General features: G+C 37.7%; 1 protein-coding gene across 9 annotated transcripts in view; it reads left to right on the forward strand.

The window, feature by feature from the left end:
* Positions 1 to 21,801, forward strand: part of PLA2R1 (phospholipase A2 receptor 1) — a 141,617-nt gene that overhangs the window by 59,498 nt on the left and 60,318 nt on the right. For all 9 annotated transcript variants that reach the window (XR_010344594.1, XM_012454839.3, XM_012454837.3 and 6 more), the window contains 2 exons: positions 2,529 to 2,698; positions 19,216 to 19,418. Coding sequence is in view for 8 of the 9 variants with exons in the window: in XM_012454839.3 (XP_012310262.1) it covers positions 2,529 to 2,698; positions 19,216 to 19,418 (373 nt within the window). In the remaining variant the exon portion in view is untranslated. The remainder of the gene's footprint in view (positions 1 to 2,528; positions 2,699 to 19,215; positions 19,419 to 21,801) is intronic.

Raw genomic sequence — 21,801 nt, forward strand, 5'->3', positions numbered from 1 at the left:
AGGCTTTGATGCATGAGTATTATATGTGACTAAAGATACACTTAAACCAATTTAAAAAGCAGGTTTCTATTGTTTTAAGCAATGATAAATGGAGATTAAATATCAAATTGGAGTGGACTAAATAAATCTACAATTAATGGGGTAAAAAATAATAATACAATACTCAAGGCCAAGTTTACAGATAACATAACTTCCCTGCATTATCTCATAAATGCCATCATAGAAGCTAATGGAAGAGCCAGCAATGGCCCCCGAGTATAGAACCTGCACAGAAAACAGTGGTCCTGGCAGTAGCACCTGTGGGGCAGTATCTCGCTGATCTCTAACACATCAATTTCAGGATTAAGTGGGGATCCTGGCTATTTATCCCCCACGTAGGGCGTGCAATGGGGCTGTGGCTCGCTTTTTCTGTGCCCCGCTGCTCGAACTCCTAGGGGGAGCATGCAGAAGGGCAGGTTGTGGGCTCTGATTCCACAGCAGCATCTAGGGTTGAGTGTTCACAAGTCCTGAAGCCCCAAAGGGTGTATGTTACGGTGTACTCTTTCAGTTTAGCCGTCCGTAGGTGTAGGTGGCTTCTGGCAAGGACAGAGAGGGCTTTCTGTATTCCGGGTTCTTGCCTTGGTGTACCGGAAAAAATCAGATTACACGTGGGCTTGGAGAATGGGTGCAAGGTTTTTTATTGCTTGGCGGTAGCTCTCAGGGAGGAGGATGGGGAGACCAGCAGGGGGATGGAGTGGGAAGGTGGTATTCCCATTGAGTCCGGCGCCCAGCGGCGGGCTCTCCTCCCACGCCCTGGCCAAATTCCCACATTGTTCTTCCCTTCGATGGCCTGCCAGCATCTGCTAGGCCTGTCGTGTGCTCTTCCACCTGTGTGTTCCTCTGCCGCTAGTCACTCTTCCCGCTAGGGTCTGGGTGGGGGTTATAGGCACAGGATGGAGGCGGGCCAGGGTGGTCTTGGGAAATGCAACATTTGTGCAGGAAAACAGAAAAGCTTGTCCTACCTAGGTCCGTGGGCACAAGCCAGGGGTGGAGCCCTAACTAGGGACCCTGCTCTTCTCCTCCCAGCACTTCCCTCCCCCACTCTTCCCGTATTACTACTCTGCCTCCGAGGAGGTAGAGTAAAGCAGACCGTGTATTATTGAGAGCATGAACCAACAGAAGTGTAAGGAAACTTACAACAGCATGTAGGCGATATTTAGTCTTCTATACGTTCCTTTTGAAGCAAATTTATGTAAGATTCTACCAGTATGATCTGGATAAAAAAGAACTTTTCTTATTTCAAATGTGTGCTATTTAGGTTATTAATAGAGTACTGGCAGAAAATATTTTCTAAAGCATGATGAAAATTCATATCCCCTGCAAAGATGAGTACCATAGATGCCTAAGATCTCTAAATGTTGCTAATAATATCTGTAAGGCACTTAAAGTTTTTACTTCTTTTTATTCTTTTCTCTTTTTATCTTCTATTTCCATTGAGACTCCTCTATTCATAAATGGCACCATTGCATTTGCTTCCCTTAGCAAGTTAAGGATGCACGGTAATGAAAAAAACCACCAAAATTGAATGAAAAGGTCTAATTTGCCTTCTCATTAGGTTTCCCGGGTAATGGCTTCAGCCTTTTATTTCCCATTGTCTCAGCAGATATGCCCAGAAGTCACCACTGTTTCAAATGTGTTTCTTCTAACTTGATATGTTCTAAAAATAGCTTTCTCAAGATACTTTCAACTTAGCTGAGAGGTTCAATGCTAGTTAAATTTTAATAGTCATGTTTTCCTTAGTAGGTGTGCATGTGGAAGCATGTATGAGTTTTCTAGATCCTGCTTTTGACACATTCATACTGGAAAAGGGGCACGGCCACCAATCATTGAACAGTAATTCATTCAGCTGTTTGGGAAATAGATTAGTGGATGTACGATCTTAGATTAGTTCCTAGGCTTTTACATTTTTTCTTCAGTGAAAATGCAGATTTAAACACATTTGAATAAGTTGAGGCCTACCTGTGCCTATGAACACGCTGATTTGGGAGACACAAAATTGCTACTTTAATTTCTGTTTCTTTCTCCCCAAGCAAGTGTGGTAGGTGGGTGCATGTGAACCCTCTATTAGTAAATGCTCATTCAGAAAAGCATAATATCTTTCCTCCTCCCTCCTACCAACCCTTACCCCATGCATATTGTGGCATGGTGTGTGTGGTATGTGGCCTAATCACAAAACAGCTCACATGGTACTCCAAGAAATGCATCTGGCCATGTGAACTTTACCACCTATGCTTTGAAACTGGAGCTGGAAGAATTAAGCCCCATATGCAAGAGTCATATTCTCCTCACTCAGGTATTTCTGGGAATTGCAGTGACATTTGGCATTTATTAGTGATGTTCAGGGTCTTTGGGTGTTTTTCTGCTCCATGTTCTAAAGAATTAATGAGAAAGGCTTACTCTGGGGCCATTCTATGCACTTCATTATGTTTTAATGTCATTTTTTATTGCCCAGAAACTTAATATAACCACTTCTGTTTTCCCCTTTTAAGGTTTGAACAGGCTTTTATTACCAGTTTGATCAGTAGTATGGTAAAAACGAAGGACAGTTATTTTTGGATAGCTCTTCAAGACCAAAATGATACAGGAGAATACACTTGGAAGCCAGCAGGGCGGAAACCCGAGCCGGTGCAGTACACACACTGGAACACACACCAACCCCGTGAGTAGAGCGTGCTTTACCGCCAACCCTCCCTCACCTCTGGCTCCTGTTTTCTTTACTCCAAATTCCTTCCACCCCTTGGTCCACCTCCTTTTTCTCTTTCTTAATGTTTTCTTAATGCCTATATAACTACAATAATCAGCACAGGTCCACAGGGGATGACATGTGGCTGATCTTTATTTATTTATTTATTTATTTGGAGACAGGGTCTTGCTCTGTCACCCAGCCTGGAATGCAGTAGTGCAATCTTGGCTCACTGCAGCCTTCACCTCCTGGGCTCAAGTGCTCCTCCCACCTCAATCTCTCCAGTAGCTCCCACAAGCATAAGCCACCATGCCCAGCCAATTTTTTGTATTATTTGTAGCAACAGACTGGTATTGAACTCCTGGGCTCAAGCAATTCTGCCGCCTCAGCCTCCCAAAGTATTGGGATTACAGGTTTGAGCCAAATTGCCTTGCTTGGTGGTCATTTTTAAAAGTATAATCTGTATTTGACATGTTCAAGGTATAAATTCATTGCTTAAGACCACTACTGCCTTTATTAGCGGCAAGTCCAGTTTCTCCCTCCTAAAGTCTTTCTCCCCACCTGCACCCCCCACTGTCTAAGAATCTCAAACACTTACTCAGTTCAGAATGGTCAGTTATACTTCAAAGTACAGTGGATGGGCACATATGGGTACATCCAATCAGTTCACAGTCACTGCCTGTGGTACCTTAGCCAGGATTCCAGCGTTAACAGCTCTACTAGTTCATCCTCAGGTGTTTGACTCTGAATCTCAAGGCATGAAACTGTGCCAGGTTGGTCAGTACCAGAAAAGCTGATGGCTTCCACTACAGCCTACACTAGAACCAGTCTCTGTGGAACAAGCCCTTGTATTAAGCTTAGGTCAACAGCCTATACCCAACACCCCCTGTACTTCAGGGTGAGTTCTTGCTTGCCAGGATCTCGATCAGGGCTATGCCAGAGACAACAGGAAACAGCTACCAAGTTCAAATCTAGAGGAACTGGGTTAGGGGCGCTTCCCTCCCTGAAGGTCCGAGCTCTTTGTACAAATTAATCTGTTTCATCCTCAGAGTTCTATATACCATGGTAAAAAAAAAAAAAAAAAAAAGTGTTTGCTAAGCCACAGGGGGAGACATACCTAGTGGCCTCAAGCTAGAATATAAAAGAGGCCACACAAGCCCTGTTTCTCATAATTATAAAAGTCCAGTCCAAAGTGGTTTGCTAATATTAACTCTAGACAGTGGTTGGCAAGGCATCACTGACTTTTAAAATGCAACAATAAAATCATGAATATATTCTCACTATAAATAATGTGACCATATACCTCACTTGCCCAGAACAGTTCTAATTCATGTCTGTTGTCCCAGAGCGATTAACAGCATGTATTTTTACTCCAAATTTTTCTGGTTTGGATGGTAAATTATGTAGATGCTCTAATTGTAGAGAAGCATGCTGAGTAAAATGTGGAAGTACTCCATTACATCTTTCTCTTCACTTCCCCAACATCAATACACTTCCCTTTTTAGAAATAACCACTGTTAACTGTTTGGTGTGATCCTGCTGGTGTTTGTCTATGCATTTAAATTCATACATGCACATGTACTTTTTAAATGGATATAAAAATTGCATGTTTCTGTTATTTGCTTTTTTTAACTTAGCGCAATCTGTCTTGGAGAACTTTCCACATCAATATTTATTAGTCAACATTTTAAACAGATACATAGAATTTCATGATATGTAGGAGTATGTAGGACTCATAATTTGCTTTGCCATGACGCTGTCAAGGGACAGTGGGTTAAATTCATTTTCTTTTCTGCTACAAAAGTGTTACAACAGATATCTTTATGTTGATGCTGCTGTGCATAAATATGAACATATTGGCCTAAAAGTGGACATCCTATTAAGGCATTATCAGTTTATAAGCTCATCTAACAAAATTTGAGGGTGCCAATTTTCCCACATTTCTGGCCATACTGAATGTAACAGCCTTTTACATTTTTGCAAATTTGATAGAATAAAAAGAAGTTTTATCATTGTTTTAATTTCTACCTTTTCAATTAGTAATTTGAGCAATTGTTCATATTTGTACATCTTGTTTTTGTTTGTTTTGTTTTTCAACTGTGTGGTCATATAATTTAATCACTTTCTATTTTTATTTTGGACACTTCCTATCTTCTCATTGATTAGTGGGAATTTCATTATATTCTAAATATAAATTCTACATGTCTATTTGCCTTTTAATTTGTCACACATAAATGTTAAACTTTTGTAGTAAAATACGTTTATAGTTTTCATTTTATCTTTGTAGATATTTATGTTTTCTATTGGCTTTCCTCAACCAAAGATTATAAAAATGTAATATTGCATATATGTCAACAGATTATGTTAAATGTGTTGTCTTATATTGTCTTCTAATACTTTTATAGTTTTTTTAAATGTATAATTTTGATTGATCTGAAGTTTTTAAAAATATATCTAGGAGATATCTCATTTTAATTTTTCTAAATAGTAACCAATTTCAACACTATATACTAAGTCCACCTTTCATCTACTCATTTGAAATACCATAAGAAACATAAACTACATTCTGATTTTCTGTTTCTCTTCCAATAGCACGAACGTAATTCAAGCAGTGTGATACTTAAAGAGAAACAGAAAGAATAGAATCAATGTAGCTGAAAAGAGAGTAGTAATATAAGAATATAATTTCTATTATTCTTAGTTTGCTTGGAGCTCTTTTTTAAAATTATTAATAGATGTTATAATTTACTCAATACTCTGAATCTATTAAGACAATCCTAAGGTTTTTTCCTTTAATCTCCTAATGTGACAAATTGCCTTATAGTAGTAAACTAGCTTTGTACTGGTGGGTAAACTTAACTTAGTGATATGTACTTTAATACATCTCTGGATTTAGTTTGCTAGTACAAAGCTTCACATACTATAATGTACATAAGGATATCCTGTAGACGTTGAAGAAGTTAAAATTCTGATTTAGTAGATCTGGGGTAAAGTCCAAGAATCTGCAGTTTTTAAAAAGCTCCTGGGTGCTGCCTGTTTTGTGGGTACACAAATTAACCTTTGAGTGGTAAAACATTCATATTAGGTTAATGATTTTTGCAACCTTTTTCATAGGGAGAACTGGTCCATATTTCTTCATTTGTATACAGCTTAAGCCTCATGATTATGCTAGTTTCACAGAATGGATTAGAGAGTGTTTACTTTTATTCTCTATAGAATTATATAAACATTTATTAGAATATGCCTCATGTTTTATATGGTAAATTTTAAAACAACTAATTCAATTTCTGTAATGCTTATAAGACTATCAAGGCTTTCTATTTCCTTCCAAGTGCTGCTTGGGTTGTATCCCACTAGTAGAATTCTGTAATTTTTCAATTTAGAATACATTTTAATTTCCAATATGAATATGATTTCAACCCATGAATTATTTAGAAGAGGTGCTTTTCTTTAATTTCCCAAAATACAGGTGTTTCTAGTTCCTTTTGTTGTTGATATCTAATTTAATTGCACTGTGGTCAGGAAGTATGGTTTGTTTGGTGCCTGTCCTTTCAAATACAAAGTTGGCATTATGGCCTTGCATGTGATCGTTTTTGTAATAAATATATTCCATATGTACTTGAAAAGGTTGTATATTCTGCTTTTGCTACATATATAAACATAAATGTTTATATAATTCTATAGAGAATAAAAGTAAACACTCTCTAATCCATTCTGTGAAACTAGCATAATCATGAGGCTTAAGCTGTATACAAATGAAGAAATATGGACCAGTTCTCCCTATGAAAAAGGTTGCAAAAATATTGCATATATGTCAACAGATTATGTTAAATGTGTTGTTCAACTCATCTACAACCTCGATATTTTTTGCCATTGTGATCTATCAATTACTGAGAGTTAAATATCTCCCACACATACTTTTTAGGCTATTTTATTATTAGGAACATACAAGTTTAGAATTGTGATATCATACCTGTGGTGTCAAAATTAGTATAGCATTGCGAGTGGCCCTCTTGTTCTCTCAAAATTATTTTCTCCTTAAAGTTAATTTGTCCATGAATGTAGCTACAGTAACTTTTTAAAAATTAATATTGGCCTAGTACATATTTTTTATTTTTTCTAACTTTCAATGTTTTTGTGTCCTTAGAGTTAATGTATTACTTATAAGCAGCATATAACTAAATCTTTAAAACCCTATTCACACACTCTTTGTCCTTAACTGGAGAGTTTGATTTACTTATACTTTTTGTGATTATGTATATAATTGGATTTATTTCTTCCATTTATTATATCCTTTCCATTTATCCTGCACTTTTTCGTCATTTTTTCTCTTCTTTCCTTTTTTTTTTTTTTTTTTTTTTTTGAGACAGAGTTTCGCTCTTGTTACCCAGGCTGGAGTGCAATGGCGCAATCTCGTCTCACCGCAACCTCCGCCTCCTGGGTTCAGGCAATTCTCCTGCCTCAGCCTCCCGAGTAGCTGGGATTACAGGCACGCACCACTGTGCCCAGCTAATTTTTTTTTGTATTTTTAGTAGAGATGGGGTTTCACCATATTGACCAGGATGGTCTCGATCTCTTGACCTCGTGATCCACCCGCCTCGGCCTCCCAAAGTGCTGCGATTACAGGCGTGAGCCACCACGCCTGGCCCTTTTTCTCTTCTTTCTTGCTATCTTTTGAATTTATCTTTTTCTCCTTTTCTCATTTCATTCTTTCCCCTTTACTTATCTGGAAGTTGTATTATCTAAATCTATTTTTTATTTGTTATACTAGCTATTCAACATGCATTCTTAACAAAATCAACGATATCAAAAGTTATTCACCATCTTTGCTCTCATATTTAAAAAGATTATATTTTGATATTGCTGTCTAGTTTTGAAAATTCTGAACTGTTTCATTTCTGTTAGCCATTATTTTGTTGTTATTTTTGCAATGAACATTTGTTTAGATGTGTCTATATGCTAGTGTACCATTCTTTCTGTGATCTGGGACACCTTCAGTTTCACATCCTTTTCATTAGACTCCCTCAACCTGAATAGTTGGTTTTACACAAATCTGGAAATGTTTCAAGCATTATCTCTTCAAATATTGCCTCTCTCCATTCATTCTAATATCTCCTTTTATTATTCCAATTACTCAGTCTCTCCTCCATGTTTGTTAATATTTTAAAAATATTTTCTACCTCTCGGTTTCTCAAGGATGTATTTTAAATAACTTCATGAATTATTTCCATTCACTGATTCTCTCTTCAACCAGATCTGTTCTAATTAAATTTTATTTTTTAGCTTTCAGTGTTAGGTATTACATTGTTTTCATTTCTAGAAAGTCTATTTCTGTTTTAAATTTGTGTTTGTGGCTCTTTGTAGTCACTTCTTTCCTACTCATATTTTTAAGATTCTCTTTTATTTCCTTAAACATATCCAAGTTATTTTGTATTTGGTTTCTAATAATCTCATACCAGAAGTTTTATGGGTCTGTTTCTGAATCTCATTTCTTTCACTTTGTGGGTTTTGCCTGGAGCTACTCATTTTTCTTTGTACTTTATTTAGTAAAGTTCTCTCACCCCTAGGTTGAAGTTGGGCTCCTCCAGTGAAAATTACCATTTGTTTTCACCACTCAGTTTGAGGCACTACCAACTAAGGACCACTTTAAAAACTCTGAGGTTTTGTTGAACACATAGGTAGCATGATTCAATGACTAACCTGTATGAAGTTTGGGTTGTAATTACAAATTATTTTAGAAAGTTTTTTTTTTCTTATTATTCACTGCCACGATTGACAGAGACAAGTTTCCTTAGAACAGCTGAGTGAGTTTATTCTCATATACACTTACCAAAGGCGGCCAGTTTGGGATCCTATTTTATGCAGGTTTCTTCTATTAGACTTTTCACTTTGTATATCTCTTAGGCCTCATCCCCTTTCCCTCAAAATCTCCATGCAACTATCAAAGTAGGTGCTCAAGATCTCTGGGATTAGAAAGAAACCTTTAGGGTAAATTCCACTAGGAAGTTGGTTTGGCTTCCATGATTCATACTTTTACTTCATTTGAGAGCTCTACAGATTTGTTTATTTTATGCTATACATTTATAAAGATGTTTTCAAAATGTTTTATCCAGCACTTCAACTAGTTCGACTGAAAGAATCTTTCAGGGTACCTAATCTGCTGGATGTTTCTCATAGCATCATTTATTTTAACACATGAGATTTTAGGACAGAGAAGAGAGAAACACATGTATTCAGTCTACTACCCAATCTTTGAGATGTCTCCCTCTGTGTTTTTTAAAAATTTTTTTCTTTTATAACCCTGTTGCATAATTAAAGTCATTCATTCAGTAAACATTTATAAGGCATTTGTATGACAAGAGACAATTAAAAATTACCTAATGTACATGCCTTTATGCTGCTATAATCTGGAAGTGGTGATAGCAAATACAATAAACAACTTGTATATAGATGTCTTAGTCATTCCTGCTGCTACAACAAAATATCACATATTGGGTAATTTATAAACAACAGAAATTTGTTTCTCACAGTTCTAGAGGCCGGGAAGTCCAAGATTAAGGTGCTAGCAGATTCAGTGCTACTGAAGACCTTCCTGCAGCGCCCTCACATGGTGGAAGGGCAAAAGAGCAAAAAGGGACTAGGACACTCCCTCAGCCTCTTTTATAAAAGCACTAATCCCATTCATGAGGATGGAGCACTCATGACTTTATCACTTCCCAGAAGGCCCTGCCTCTTAATACTATCGCATGTGAATTTTGGTGGAATACATTACATTCAAACCATGGCAACAGGAAAATATGTGGCGAGTGTTGTAAGAAGTATAAAATAAAGTACTCTAATAGTTAAATGAAGGGAGGATTAATTCCCATTGAAGTTATCATAAAAGTTCAAGAGGAAGTGTCCTTTCACCTGGGATTAAAAATGTCTGAAATATAGTAGGGTTTAGTGGTTAAAGAAAAAGAATTTTCTCAGCAGGAGCAAATATATGGGGCAACATTGAGAAATTTTAGGAGCACTGTGTAATTAGAGAGTAAGATATATGGAAAAGAATTCAAATCCCAGCTATGTGATCTCAGGGAAGTTACTTAATCTCTCCATTTCTCAGCTTCCTCTTCTTTAAAATAAGAAAAGAAATATTACATAATTATTGTAAATAATTTATAATTAACTGTAAATAATTTATAATTAATGATTTATAATACATTATAAATAATTGATAAATATTAGCCTTTCTTATTGCAGAGAAGTAATTTCCAAGATTTTACCTGAAGCTACAGACAGTGACATCGCTAACCTATTAGGGCTCCTCACCCATACATTCTAAGATGTAGGACGTATTCTGTGCTGGGCCAGCCACCCATGTGAGCACCCTGGGAAACCACAGAGCTTTAAAGGAAGGTCTGATTGTGGCCTACATGCTTACATTTCTCCAACACTTACGAACCAATGTTATTTATTTTTTAAAAAATTCCTTTGGACCTCCTGAAATTAGAAGAAAGAAAAAAGAGAGAGATCAAAGAAAGACAGTTTACAGTTACATTATCTCTGTTAAATACATGGTTTAGAACTTTGTACTTTTGAAGACTTCCAGTTCCCAGTCCAGCAGATAAGAAGCTTAGAAGTTGCTGCATAATCCTAATGAGAAAGAGCTGAAAAAACTGAAAAATCAACAACTCTTCTTAGATCCATCACAAGACAAACCACTGCCGCCCAAAAGTGGAGAAATAGGAAGATACAGAGAATCACAACTTTCTGGAGCAGAAACCTCCAGAAGAACCAGTGCTGGGAGAGGAACATCTGAACTGTCATTGATAAAATTGCTGGAAGCTCAACACAGACAACTCTGAGGGTTAAACACTCCAGGGAACCCAGTCATAGGAGATTCCCACACTTTTGTGAGTTCTATCTCCAGGTGACCTATCAGGTTATCACAGTGAAATATCAGAGAAAAATCCCCTAATGCTTCCAGCAGAGGGAGAGGAAAAGGAACTATTTTGAAATAGAGCAAAGCATTATGTTCTTAACAAGGCCCTGCCTCGGGAGAGGTTATTTTACCAGAGTCTGCCTCTGGAGTTTTATCAGAGCCTGACTTATCTGGAGGAAGGGAAATCTGCAACTCTAGCCAGCTCCATCCTTTCACATGATGAAAAGGAAATACCCAGCTCCAGCTCTGTAGCCATCCTGTCCCACCAAGCAGGGAAAAATAACTGAGAAGTAATCACTGATCAAGGGCGAAGTCCAGGAACACAACCTCACCAAAAGGCTGAGACCCAATTGTAAAACTGTAGAACACTTCCCCTCCTCCCACACTTTACCATTGCATTGCAGAGGCCTGTTTACTGCAGTTTCTTTTACCTAGTATATTACATCTACTTTTCAACAAAAATATTACAAGACATACTAAAAGGCAAGAAACAGAGTTTAAAGAGACTGAACAAGCATCAGAGCCAATCAGCTATGACAGGAATGTTGAAATTACCAGACAAGCATTTTTTTAAACTATGATTAATATGCTAAAGGCTTTAATGGGAAAAGTAGACAACATGCAAGAATAGCTGGATCCTGTAAGCAGAGAGGTGGAGAGTCTAAGAAAAAAACAAAAAGAAATGCTAAAGATCAAAAACACCATAACAGAAATGAAGAACGCTTTTGATGAGCTTTCAATAGACTGGACACAGCTGAGAAAACAATCTCTGAGCTTGAGTATATGATAATAAAAACTTTCGAAACTGAAAAAGAGGAAAAATACTGAAACAGAGCAGAATATTCAAGAACTATGGGACAGTACAAAATGTATAATGGGAATATCGGAAGGAAAAGAAAAGAAATAAAGGAACAGAAGCAATATTTGAAGCAATAATAAGTAAGAATTTTCCCAAGTTAATATCAGACACCAAACCACAGACACAGGAAACTCAGAGAACACCAACCAGGATAAATGCACAAAAAACTACAGACAGGCATATTGTATCCAAACTTCAGAAAATAAAAGGTAAAGAAAAAATCTTGAAAGAAGCCAGCGGGGAAAAAAAACACCTTACCTACAGAGGAGCAAAGATAAGAATTATATCTGACTGCTCTTCAGAAATCATCCAAGCAAGAAGAAAGTAGCATGAAATATTTAAAGTGCTGAGAGAAAAAAAAAAAACCCCACCAACCTAGGATTCTATACTCTGTGAAATTATCCTTTAAAAATGAAGGAGTATTTTTATCAGATTTTATCTGATTTTTATCAGACAAATGAAAATTCAGGAAATTTGTTGCCAGTAGACCCACTTTGCAAGAAATATTCAAAGAAGTTCTTCAGAGAGAAGGAAAATGATATCGAAGCTCAGATCTATATAAAGAAAGAAGGAGCATCAGAGAATAAGTGAAGGTAAAAGAAAAACTTCTATTTTCCTTATTCGTAACTGATGCAACAGATAACAGTATGTTTAAAATAATAGCAGCAATATATTCAGACATAGATTAGATAGATAGATGATATATAGATAGATAGATGATTGACAGATAGATCTTAGATAGATAGCTAGATTGATAATAGATTTGCTTTTATACAAATGAAATGAGTGACAGAGATGATGCAAGGGATGAGAGGGACTTTGGGTGGTTGTGATGTGTTCACGTAGGCTCATCAGTGGTAACAAATGTACCACTGTACTATGGGATGTCTATAGTGCAGAAGACTGGAGGGCAGTGGTGTTAAAGGGGAACTCTGTACTTTGCACTCAGTTTTGCTGTCAACCTAAAACTCTCTGTTACTAATTTTTTAAAATTATACTTTGCATAGAAGTGAAATGAAGACAAATTAGATTTTTTGTATATAAGCATCAGTTCAGGAAATTTGTATGGAAACTGGTAACTTTCCATAGCTCCAAACAAGTAACATCACAATTTGCCCCACAGAACAACCTTGTTCTACAAATCTATGAGTATTATTAAACTAAAGAGAGCAATAAACTTCCATGTCACACTATACTGCAAAAAAATAAAAGTTTAGGTATCATTTCTATATACTTTGGAATTTTGTTAGGAATGTCTATACCTGTCAAAATAAATTAATATATTTTGAGTAGAGAAAACCTTTGGTTTTAATATTAAGCTTCTTGGGGCATATTTAGATGTCTAAAATCTGGAACTGAAGCAGAGCTCCTTGTCATTCATAAGTTTCTGATGTAATTTATTTGAGTGGCACTACTCTTTTTCTCTTTTCCCTAAAGCAAAAATAATGCCATGATGTTCAGTTTGGCTGCTCATGCTGATTGACACTGAGTAAATTGTCTCTGAATGAGATGAAAATGTAAATCTTTTTTGAAGAAAATAGCAATATAAAAGCTCCTGTGTTTCCCTTTTTCTTTTAAATTGCAGCTTGCAGAAACACTACCTAAATCACATTTTCTTTCCTGCCTGTCACAAAAGAATCCATTAGCTTGGTCCCCACGTCAGAATCTTAATCCAGCAAAGACTGACCATATGAATTGACCACTGAACAGGAAGCCTACAGCTCTTTATAAACTCAGCCAGGCCTCTCTCTTTATGTCATACCAGCAAACTATTCACCCACCCCACATCCCACTCCACAGTAGTACATTTGCTACAATTGATGAACATACATGAACACATCACAACCACCCAAAGTCCCTCTCATCCCTCGTATCATTCCTGTCACTCATTTCACTTGCATAAAAGCACATTAGAAGGGAATCACCTTTCTGCCATTTTTTCAACTTAGTATTATGTTCACCAAATAGTATGATGAACCACTATGATACATCACCAAGCATCAGCAGGTATCAATTCATGACCAATCTTCTTTCATCTGTACCCTCACGCCTTTCCCATATTTTTTTCGTAGCAAATCCTCGACATCATATTGTTTCATCCATAAATATTTCAGCATTATTTCAAAAAAATAAAGACTCCTTTTTAAAAGACATAATACAATTATCACCCCTTAAAGTCATTAACTATAATTGCCTGTCATTATAAATCTTCAGTTAATGCTCAAATTTCTAAATGGTTCATAAATGTTATATAATGTATTTTACAGTTAGTTCAAATCAAGATCCAAAGAAGGTTCACGCATTGTAATTGGTTGATAGATCTCCTAGTTTGTTTTCATCTGTTTCTCGCCGCCCCCCCGCCCCCCGCCCCCCGCAGCTCCTGCCCTTGCCTTTGTTAATGCAAATGGGTTTTGTCTTACAAATTTTCCTACATTGTTGAATGTGTTATTCTATTTTCTTTTTCATAAAATAGGCATTTTTATTTTTAAAAATAATGAGAGACTTGATCAAATTCAGATTTTTTTTGAAAGATCATTTCATAGGTAGCTGTGTGTTCTGTCTGGACGCACATAATGTCCAATTTTTTCTCTTTTCGTGATATTAGCAACCTTTGATGATCAATTCTTAGATCCATTGACTCACTAGGAGTTTCTTCACTTATAGATGGGCTATTTCTCTCAATCACTTTTTTGTTACCCCATGGTACAATTTTTATAGAAAACACAGAACAGATGCTTGGTTCTTTCGCTTTACTAGTTTTCAAAATAATTATTTCTTCGTTAGCATCCTTCATCAGTGACGCATTAGGGGTGTTTTTCTTTTTTTAGCATTACTATGAAGTAAGGGTTTTAAACATATTTGATATGTTTTAACCCATTGCAATTATCCTTTTTAATGATTGAATTGCCCCATCTTTGTGATGGAAATTTCTTTAAGGAATATCTTCTGACTCCTTCTGATGTGATCCTATTAGTCTTTGATAGTGTGCTTGCTGTCTAGTATGACAAGATATAAATTTCTGCTGCAGACCTGGAAACATCCGTTGCTTTAAGGAACTCTGGTTTCTTTTGATGGGAAATGATATTATTTCAGCATCACTGTCTGGGCCTATGGGTGCTTGTTGTTTGTGGTTTCTAGGCCATTTCAGGGACAGATCTAGGAAGTGTGTGTGTCTGTGTGTGTGCGCACTCGTGCATGTGTGTGTAAGATTAAACACTTTTTGAGTTCAAACTCACACTTACAATTTGAATTCAGGACTACAAAGTTAATTAACCTGTATTTTAACTGTATTTCCTTTCTTTAATGTCAAATTTCCCATTCTCAAAACACCAGAAAATCCTGTTATTTTTACTAAAAAGCAACAACGACAAAGGGACTCTATGACCCTTGGTATTTCAAGAGAAATTAAATATTCAGGTGTAACAGGAAAAATGGTTTTCATCCATACTAATCATTGCCACTGATCAAATGGAAAGATGATAAATTAGCTTCTCATTCAAGGAGAAGCTAATGCTTAGAAACTAAAATGTACTTTGTACCTAGATTAAAGATTCAATGTAAGTGGAGGTTGCTCTATGGTGAAAGAAAATAGATGAGTCTATACATGCTAAGACATTCAAAAACACTTTTCCAAGTTATATTAGAGGCTCATAGGCATCTGTATTGAGAAAAATAAACACTTTCAATCACTCCTTTGCAGCCATGCATAACTCAGGCTCTGTGAAATGTTTGGTTTTTAGACCTAGATACCTCTGGTGCGTTTCACTCATATGGGATGACTCCAGGGTATGTTCACCCCAATTGTTTCAAGCCCATGGAAATCTGCAAGTGACAAGGAAAATAAAATCCCAGTAAAGCAAGTCAGGTTTATTTTCTTGAAAGTGCCCTGCACATAGTGGGGAGTAGTAGGAAGCCTGTCCCATCAACAGACACTAGAGGCCAATCCATTTTAAGGCTCTTCAGAGCTCTGAAATGAGCCACCACATAAATGAGGATAAACCCAGTCTCATTCCAAGAGCCCTTAGAACATTTCCATATCTCCTCATCATCATATAAGTAACTGTCATGCAAAGTAAAAATGTGACAGTAGATCTTCAAGGAAATGCTGTGGCCACACGCAGGAGAGAAACATGATCGGGGAATGCGAGAGAGCTCCGTGGAACAGGAGCATGATTTTAGAGGAATTCATTCATTCATTTATTCAACTGTTTATCGAATACCCACCCACTCACTCTGTACCTTGATATTGTCTCACAGCAGACCCAAATAAATCTAGTTTCAAATCCTGGATCAAACCCACTACCTTTGTGGCCTTTGGCAAGTTATTAAGCTTCTGTGTCCTAATTTTACCATCTGCAAAATGCAGGCACTAATATCTGCCTCAAAGAATTTCTGAAGTTAAATAGGAAAAAGACCATATTAAATGCCTGTCACAGTGTCTGGCAGATACACAGCACTGCAGGAAACTTACCTTGCCTGCCCAAAGAGCTTCACCTCTCTTTGTTAGAGGAGAGAAGGAGAGGGAGGGAAGGTACGAGGGTAGAGGACTTGAGAGATGAGAATGTAAAGGGTTGTTGCAGGGAACCAGAAAATAAGTAGGCAGACTCAAGTGAAATAATTGTCTAGAGGCACTGAAAAACCAGCACAAAGAGGTTTGGTCAGTTGATTTGTTTTTAGGTATTTGAATGGAAAGGTGGACAGTGGAGATTTTCCCAGCTCACTTAATTTTGCATGGTTAGGTAACTTGACGAATTAGAATATCTTAATTGACAGAAAGTCTCCCTATTCATGTTTGTGGGAGAGAGTGAGTGGGGTGTGGGTAAGGCAGGTAAGGAGAATCTGTTGAAATATGAGACTCACCACCGAGAATAATCGTTTTCCTTCTCCAATGGTAAGTGAGTTATCAAATTTAAGAACAAATTCTCTGAAAGAAAATTCGCCTCCACTCTTTCCCACATCCTTGCCCTCATTATTTGGCTTTGCAAGCATCCCCACGATATAGGCTTATAAATTTAGTTTATCTCTCCCTTAGCCCGGTCTTCCTTTATTATACCACTTTACTGCTTCTTTGGGGCTGAGACTCCAAAATTTGGGTCAAATGTTCCATTAAGTTAACCACTTTAGAATACCAATAACACTCCTGCAGCACTTTTCATCTTCACAGCAGTTCACAAACATCTTCTTCACTAATGAAGATGAGTCGAATATCTTAGAGCATCTAAAACCGAAGCTATTTAATCATTGTCTGATGTGGGAAAGTGAGACAAAATGCAAGACCAACAAAAAAGTATATTACATTTCAAACTTGCTGATTCAAACTTTTGAAAAATTCTTTGAACATGCAGGCAGAACTCATGCCACAGAATCCTGGTTTTTGTAATGAAAATGGCCATATGCATAATAACAACCTTGTAGGGGTGTTTTTAGCTCTTCATATTTTACAGAGTGCTTTCAATTCATTATTTCATTTGATCTTCATGAAAATCCATGGAAAAAAAGAAATTATTGTCCACATATTTTAGACAAGGCCTATTGTGATTAATTCACATCCTCATCCTCAAGTTTCCAGTTACTAAAAATTTGTGCTGGGACTAGAACCCCAAATTTCACTCTCCAAGTCAGAAGTTCTTTCCATGAGGTTTCCTACCTGTGCTGTGCAATAACTGGAGGTCCCACTGGGGCTGGAGGAATGGAGCAGGAATGTGTGTATTCCCTCCTCTTTCAACTAGAGCAGCTCCACAAATATACTGCATTTGGGGCTTTCACATGGATTTCTCCGGTTCAGTTTTATTGCACAGAGCATGCAGCACCTCCTCTGTTGTTTATGATCCAACTGGACTGTGAGCTGCATTTTGAAATTACCTACAGGCCTGCAAAGCTCCATTCATGGCAGGGGTAGTTGTATACCATAATCTCTCCCTCTTGCCTGCCCCCAACCTTGCATCTTTAACAACTAGCTGTTCTGGGCCAGTAGAGCCATCTGATGGCCTTTGGATGCACCAACTCTCCCTTGACTTCCTTTTCTTCTATATGAGACATAGCGTGTTTCCTCTTTTACCACTGGCCATTTTTACCTTTGAGAGTTTGATGCATCACACAGGCCGAGGAGGATTTTCTAGATCAGAACCATCTTGCCATGGTGATGCTGGTGCCTAACACACTTGTGCAGCCAGGACTCTTGAAGAAGCAAACACTCATACACTCATTCTTCAGCAAATTATTCCATTCCTAAAGAGATGCTCTTTCTATCTTCCTTTGTCTTCTTTCTTCTCACTTGCACTCTTCATTTTCCCTCTCTTTTGTCTTTCCATGAGCATAAAACAATCAGAACATAGATGACAAGCACAATGCCAGTTACCCAGTATCTGAAAAAATTGAAGCCATTACTTCTGAAGGGAAATTAAGCAAGATAAATATTGAGTAGTGAGTGACGACATTTTTTAAAGAGCATTCAGGTCCAGAATCATCACAAGTCTTCAGAGGCTTCATCTATAATCACTTGCTTTTTATGAGGATGCCTTGAAAACTCATTTCTCCTTTTCATCCTTCAAAATTTAGCTAAAATGTCACTTCCTGCAAATGTTTTACTGACATCTCTGGACAGCCTCCATCACCCCTTCTGATGTCTCCTGCAGAACTTTGAACACACCTTTTACTATAGCACTTTACACATCATACTTATTACAATTGCTTGTTTGTGTGTCTGTATCTCACACTAAACCAGGAATTGGTTTTTGTTTTGCATGGCTTCATCCTTTTCTTTCAAGCAGCTAATATACAGCCTAGCTGAGCACATTGCAGATGTACAATTTTTTATTGTTGTTGATGAATGTGAATTTAGGTAATTAAATGATCACCCAGGATTCAAGAAAAAACAAGCCCATTCTTACTCATTTTAATTTCTTTTTTTGGAATAGAATTGCTTTCTACTATTCCTCACTGAAATTTGAAGTGTATTTTTTGTTGTCATATGAGTTGTATAGATTTTGGTGACAAAATTTTATTTAAGAATCTTAATTTATAAATTGTTTCTATGGAAAAATACATCTTACCTTCTAAAATTTTCAAGCATATATGAAGAAAAAAATGGAGTTTTGTCCATACCTAATCTATATACTATGAAGGTAGGAGGGAATTTCTCTCTAATTCTCTTTCTCTCTGTTCCCTGGTGTCTGCCCTGTCCCTGCCCCTACAGCTTTACCTCATTTCGAGAATTTATCTCATTCTCTTCATCCTTCCAAAGTTTACAGTTTGGTTTTCTGTTGTATACTTTTTGGTCTACCTTGAATCTGTTATTCACATATTTTCCCCTGTTGAATCCAGTTGTAAGAGGATGAGCACGATGTACTTTTCATTGTTGATTTTTCACAGTGGGATTTCCAAGTACAATATTGAGCTATGGGGGATATTTTGGTTCCAGGTAAGAACAGCTCCTAGTTCCTCATCATTTGCCATCTGAGTACAAAGCAGACAAGGTGCATATTTCAGCCTTCACACTTTCTTTCCTCTCTTTCCCATCTTCTATTCTTTTCTCCAGAGATGAAGAGAAATGACATAATCAGGTCAATAAGGCATTCTTTTTCATCTTGATTGTTCTTGTCTGGGTGCTTAATTATGAGATGTCAATTATTCAGTACTCTAAAGAGCATTCTTCTAAGCTCAAAACGTTTTAGTCATCGGATATTAAAAGTGCTTGTTTTCTGCTTTTAGGCTACAGTGGTGGCTGTGTGGCCATTCGAGGAATGCATCCACTTGGTCGCTGGGAAGTGAAGGACTGTCGGCACTTTAAGGCAATGTCCTTGTGCAAGCAGCCAGTTGAAAATCGGGAAAAAGCAGAGCATGAAGAGAGATGGCCCTTTCAATCCTGCTATTTGCACTGGGAGTCAAAGCCTGGTCTGGCCAGTTGCTTCAAGGTGATACCAAGGTTACTTGGGCATTCTTAACAGAACTAGCACCATTTTAATTTGACCCATGTAGCCCAAATTCCTTTATTCCAGGACCCTTTTTTTCCAGAAGAGTGCCTGACGGATGGCAGGTGCTTAATCAATATCTGTTGCCTGTCTCTATCCTTTCAATCATATTCCAAATAATTTTTAAGTCACAAAAATTGACACATCACGGTGATATTGAAGGTTTCCTCATGAAGATTGATATCTGTTAAGCAGAAATACTGTGCATGGTGTTTGGCCAGGCATGGTGGCTCATGCCTGTAATCCCAGCACTTTGGGAGGCCAAGGCGGGTGGATTGCTTGAGGTCTGGAGTTCCAGACCAGCCTGGCAAACATGGTGAAATCCCATCTCTACTAAAAATGCAAAAGGTAGCCAGGCATAGTGGCATGTGCCTATAGTCCCAGCTACTTAGAGGGCTGAGACAGGAGAATTGCTTGAACCTGGGAGGCAGAGGTTGCACTGAGCCAAGACTGCGCCACAGCACTCCAGCCTGGGTGACACAGCGAGACTCTGTCTCAAAAGAAAAAAAAGGAAAGAAAAGAAATACCATGCATTAATATTAATCCCTGGAAGAAGAGCACCATGCACTGGTTATCACTCTTGGGGGAGGACTGTAAACACCTGACCGGTTTCTGCATAGGTTCCTAGCTCTGGCAGGTTTTGCACAAATGTGGCTGCCAGAGTATGAATCCGGTGAGACAGAACTCCCACACAACAAGACAGGCAAAGTAACTTTATTACAGGTTGAGTACTCCTTTTCTGAAATGCTTGGAACCAGAAGTGTTTTAGATTTTGGATTTTTTAAAAAAATATTTGCATTGAACTTACCAGTTGAGCATTCCAAATCCGAAAGTTCAAACTCCAAAATGTGCCAGTGAGCATTTCCTTTGAGTGTCTTGTCACTGCTCAAAAAGTTTTGGATTTTGGAGTTTGGATTTTTGAATTTGGGATGCTCAACTTTGTATTCACAGATAGGCAGCAAAAAGCAGCTGAAGCCTAGGATCCATGGTGAGTCATTCTCCAAGGCTCAGGAAAGCAGCCCCAGGAAGATGGAATCTTGTCTGCACATGCCCCAATTTGCACCACAGCTGAGGGCTCCCCAAAGCGCTCTTCTCTGGGTTTTATATCCCAGGTGTCCCTTGGATCACTCAGCTAAAGCATTGCAAGACATCCTGTTCTAGGAGGGATAAAGACAGTTCCTCCATATCTCAGGATATTGCACTCTTGGTACACTTGGCCTGAGAATTGCCAGGAAAAGGAGGAAGAGCTGGGTCAGCAAGGGTCATTTGAGGACCTGTCCTCCTGCAATATTGAAGCCCCTGTCAATATTGCTCATATACCACGTGAAGGAGGCAGACACTCAGAGGGTGTTAAATGGCATACTTTCATATTGTTTCTAAGCCAATAAATAAAGTCTATTATGGAATGATACAATTTTACTAATAAGAATAGCTTTTGAAGCTTGCAAGACACCCAATGATCAAACAAATTAATGCATACAGTTGATTTGTATGTGTATATATAGATGTGTATGTGTGTGGTGTGTGTGGCATGTAGGGTGTGTGTGTGTGTGTGTGTGTGTGTGTGAGAAGAAATCTCTATTTTTAAAATCAGCTTTAGGTCCTATATTTAAATTAGTTCCTATAATCTTCTCAGAAATACATTTTTTTAAATATGATTTTTAAAAAAATGTTTGGTGGTTTTGTCTTGGTTTATTTTCCAAATAAGGGTTCACTAAATCTTGGGAGAAACCTCCCCAGCAGCTCTGCACAGGCAGAGCGGAACAAAGACAGACTCCATCTCCAGAACTGCTGTAGCTTGTAGATAGCATGAAGCAGCTGTGAATGTGCTCGATTTAAATTGTTTACATGTATAATCCTACATTATATTCATAGAATAATAGGTCCAAAAGTGGCCTCACCAAGTAATAAGTTAAACTTTAGAGATGAGTAAACTGAGGACTTTGAAATGTAGTGATTTGCCCAAGATCATAATTATTTATTGACAGAGTTGGAATAAATCCCTGGTTTTAGACTTCTGGTCCAGTGCCTTTTCTACTATATATCACCCTGATATGTCAGCAAATGCATGGTGTGTGTGATGGGTACGGTGGTAGGATTTATGAGTTTAGAGTGATTCGGGAAGAGGTTCCCAGAGGAGGCAAATTTTGACATATAGTTTAAAAGATGGAAAGGTTGTGCTGTGGTCCACAGGATTTGGAAAGCTATTCATTCTGGTCTCAGCAAGTAAGAGTCTGGTGAGGGCTGGCCACAGGGTGTACCTGTCTGGCAACAAAGGTTCAGTTTAGTGCCAGGCAGTTAAAAATGAGAAGAGTACAAAGGACTC

Source organism: Aotus nancymaae, unplaced genomic scaffold (genome assembly GCF_030222135.1).
Source record: "Aotus nancymaae isolate 86718 unplaced genomic scaffold, 86718_ANA_hifiasm-v0.15.2.pri h1tg000029l, whole genome shotgun sequence".
Lineage (NCBI taxonomy): Eukaryota > Metazoa > Chordata > Mammalia > Primates > Aotidae > Aotus > Aotus nancymaae.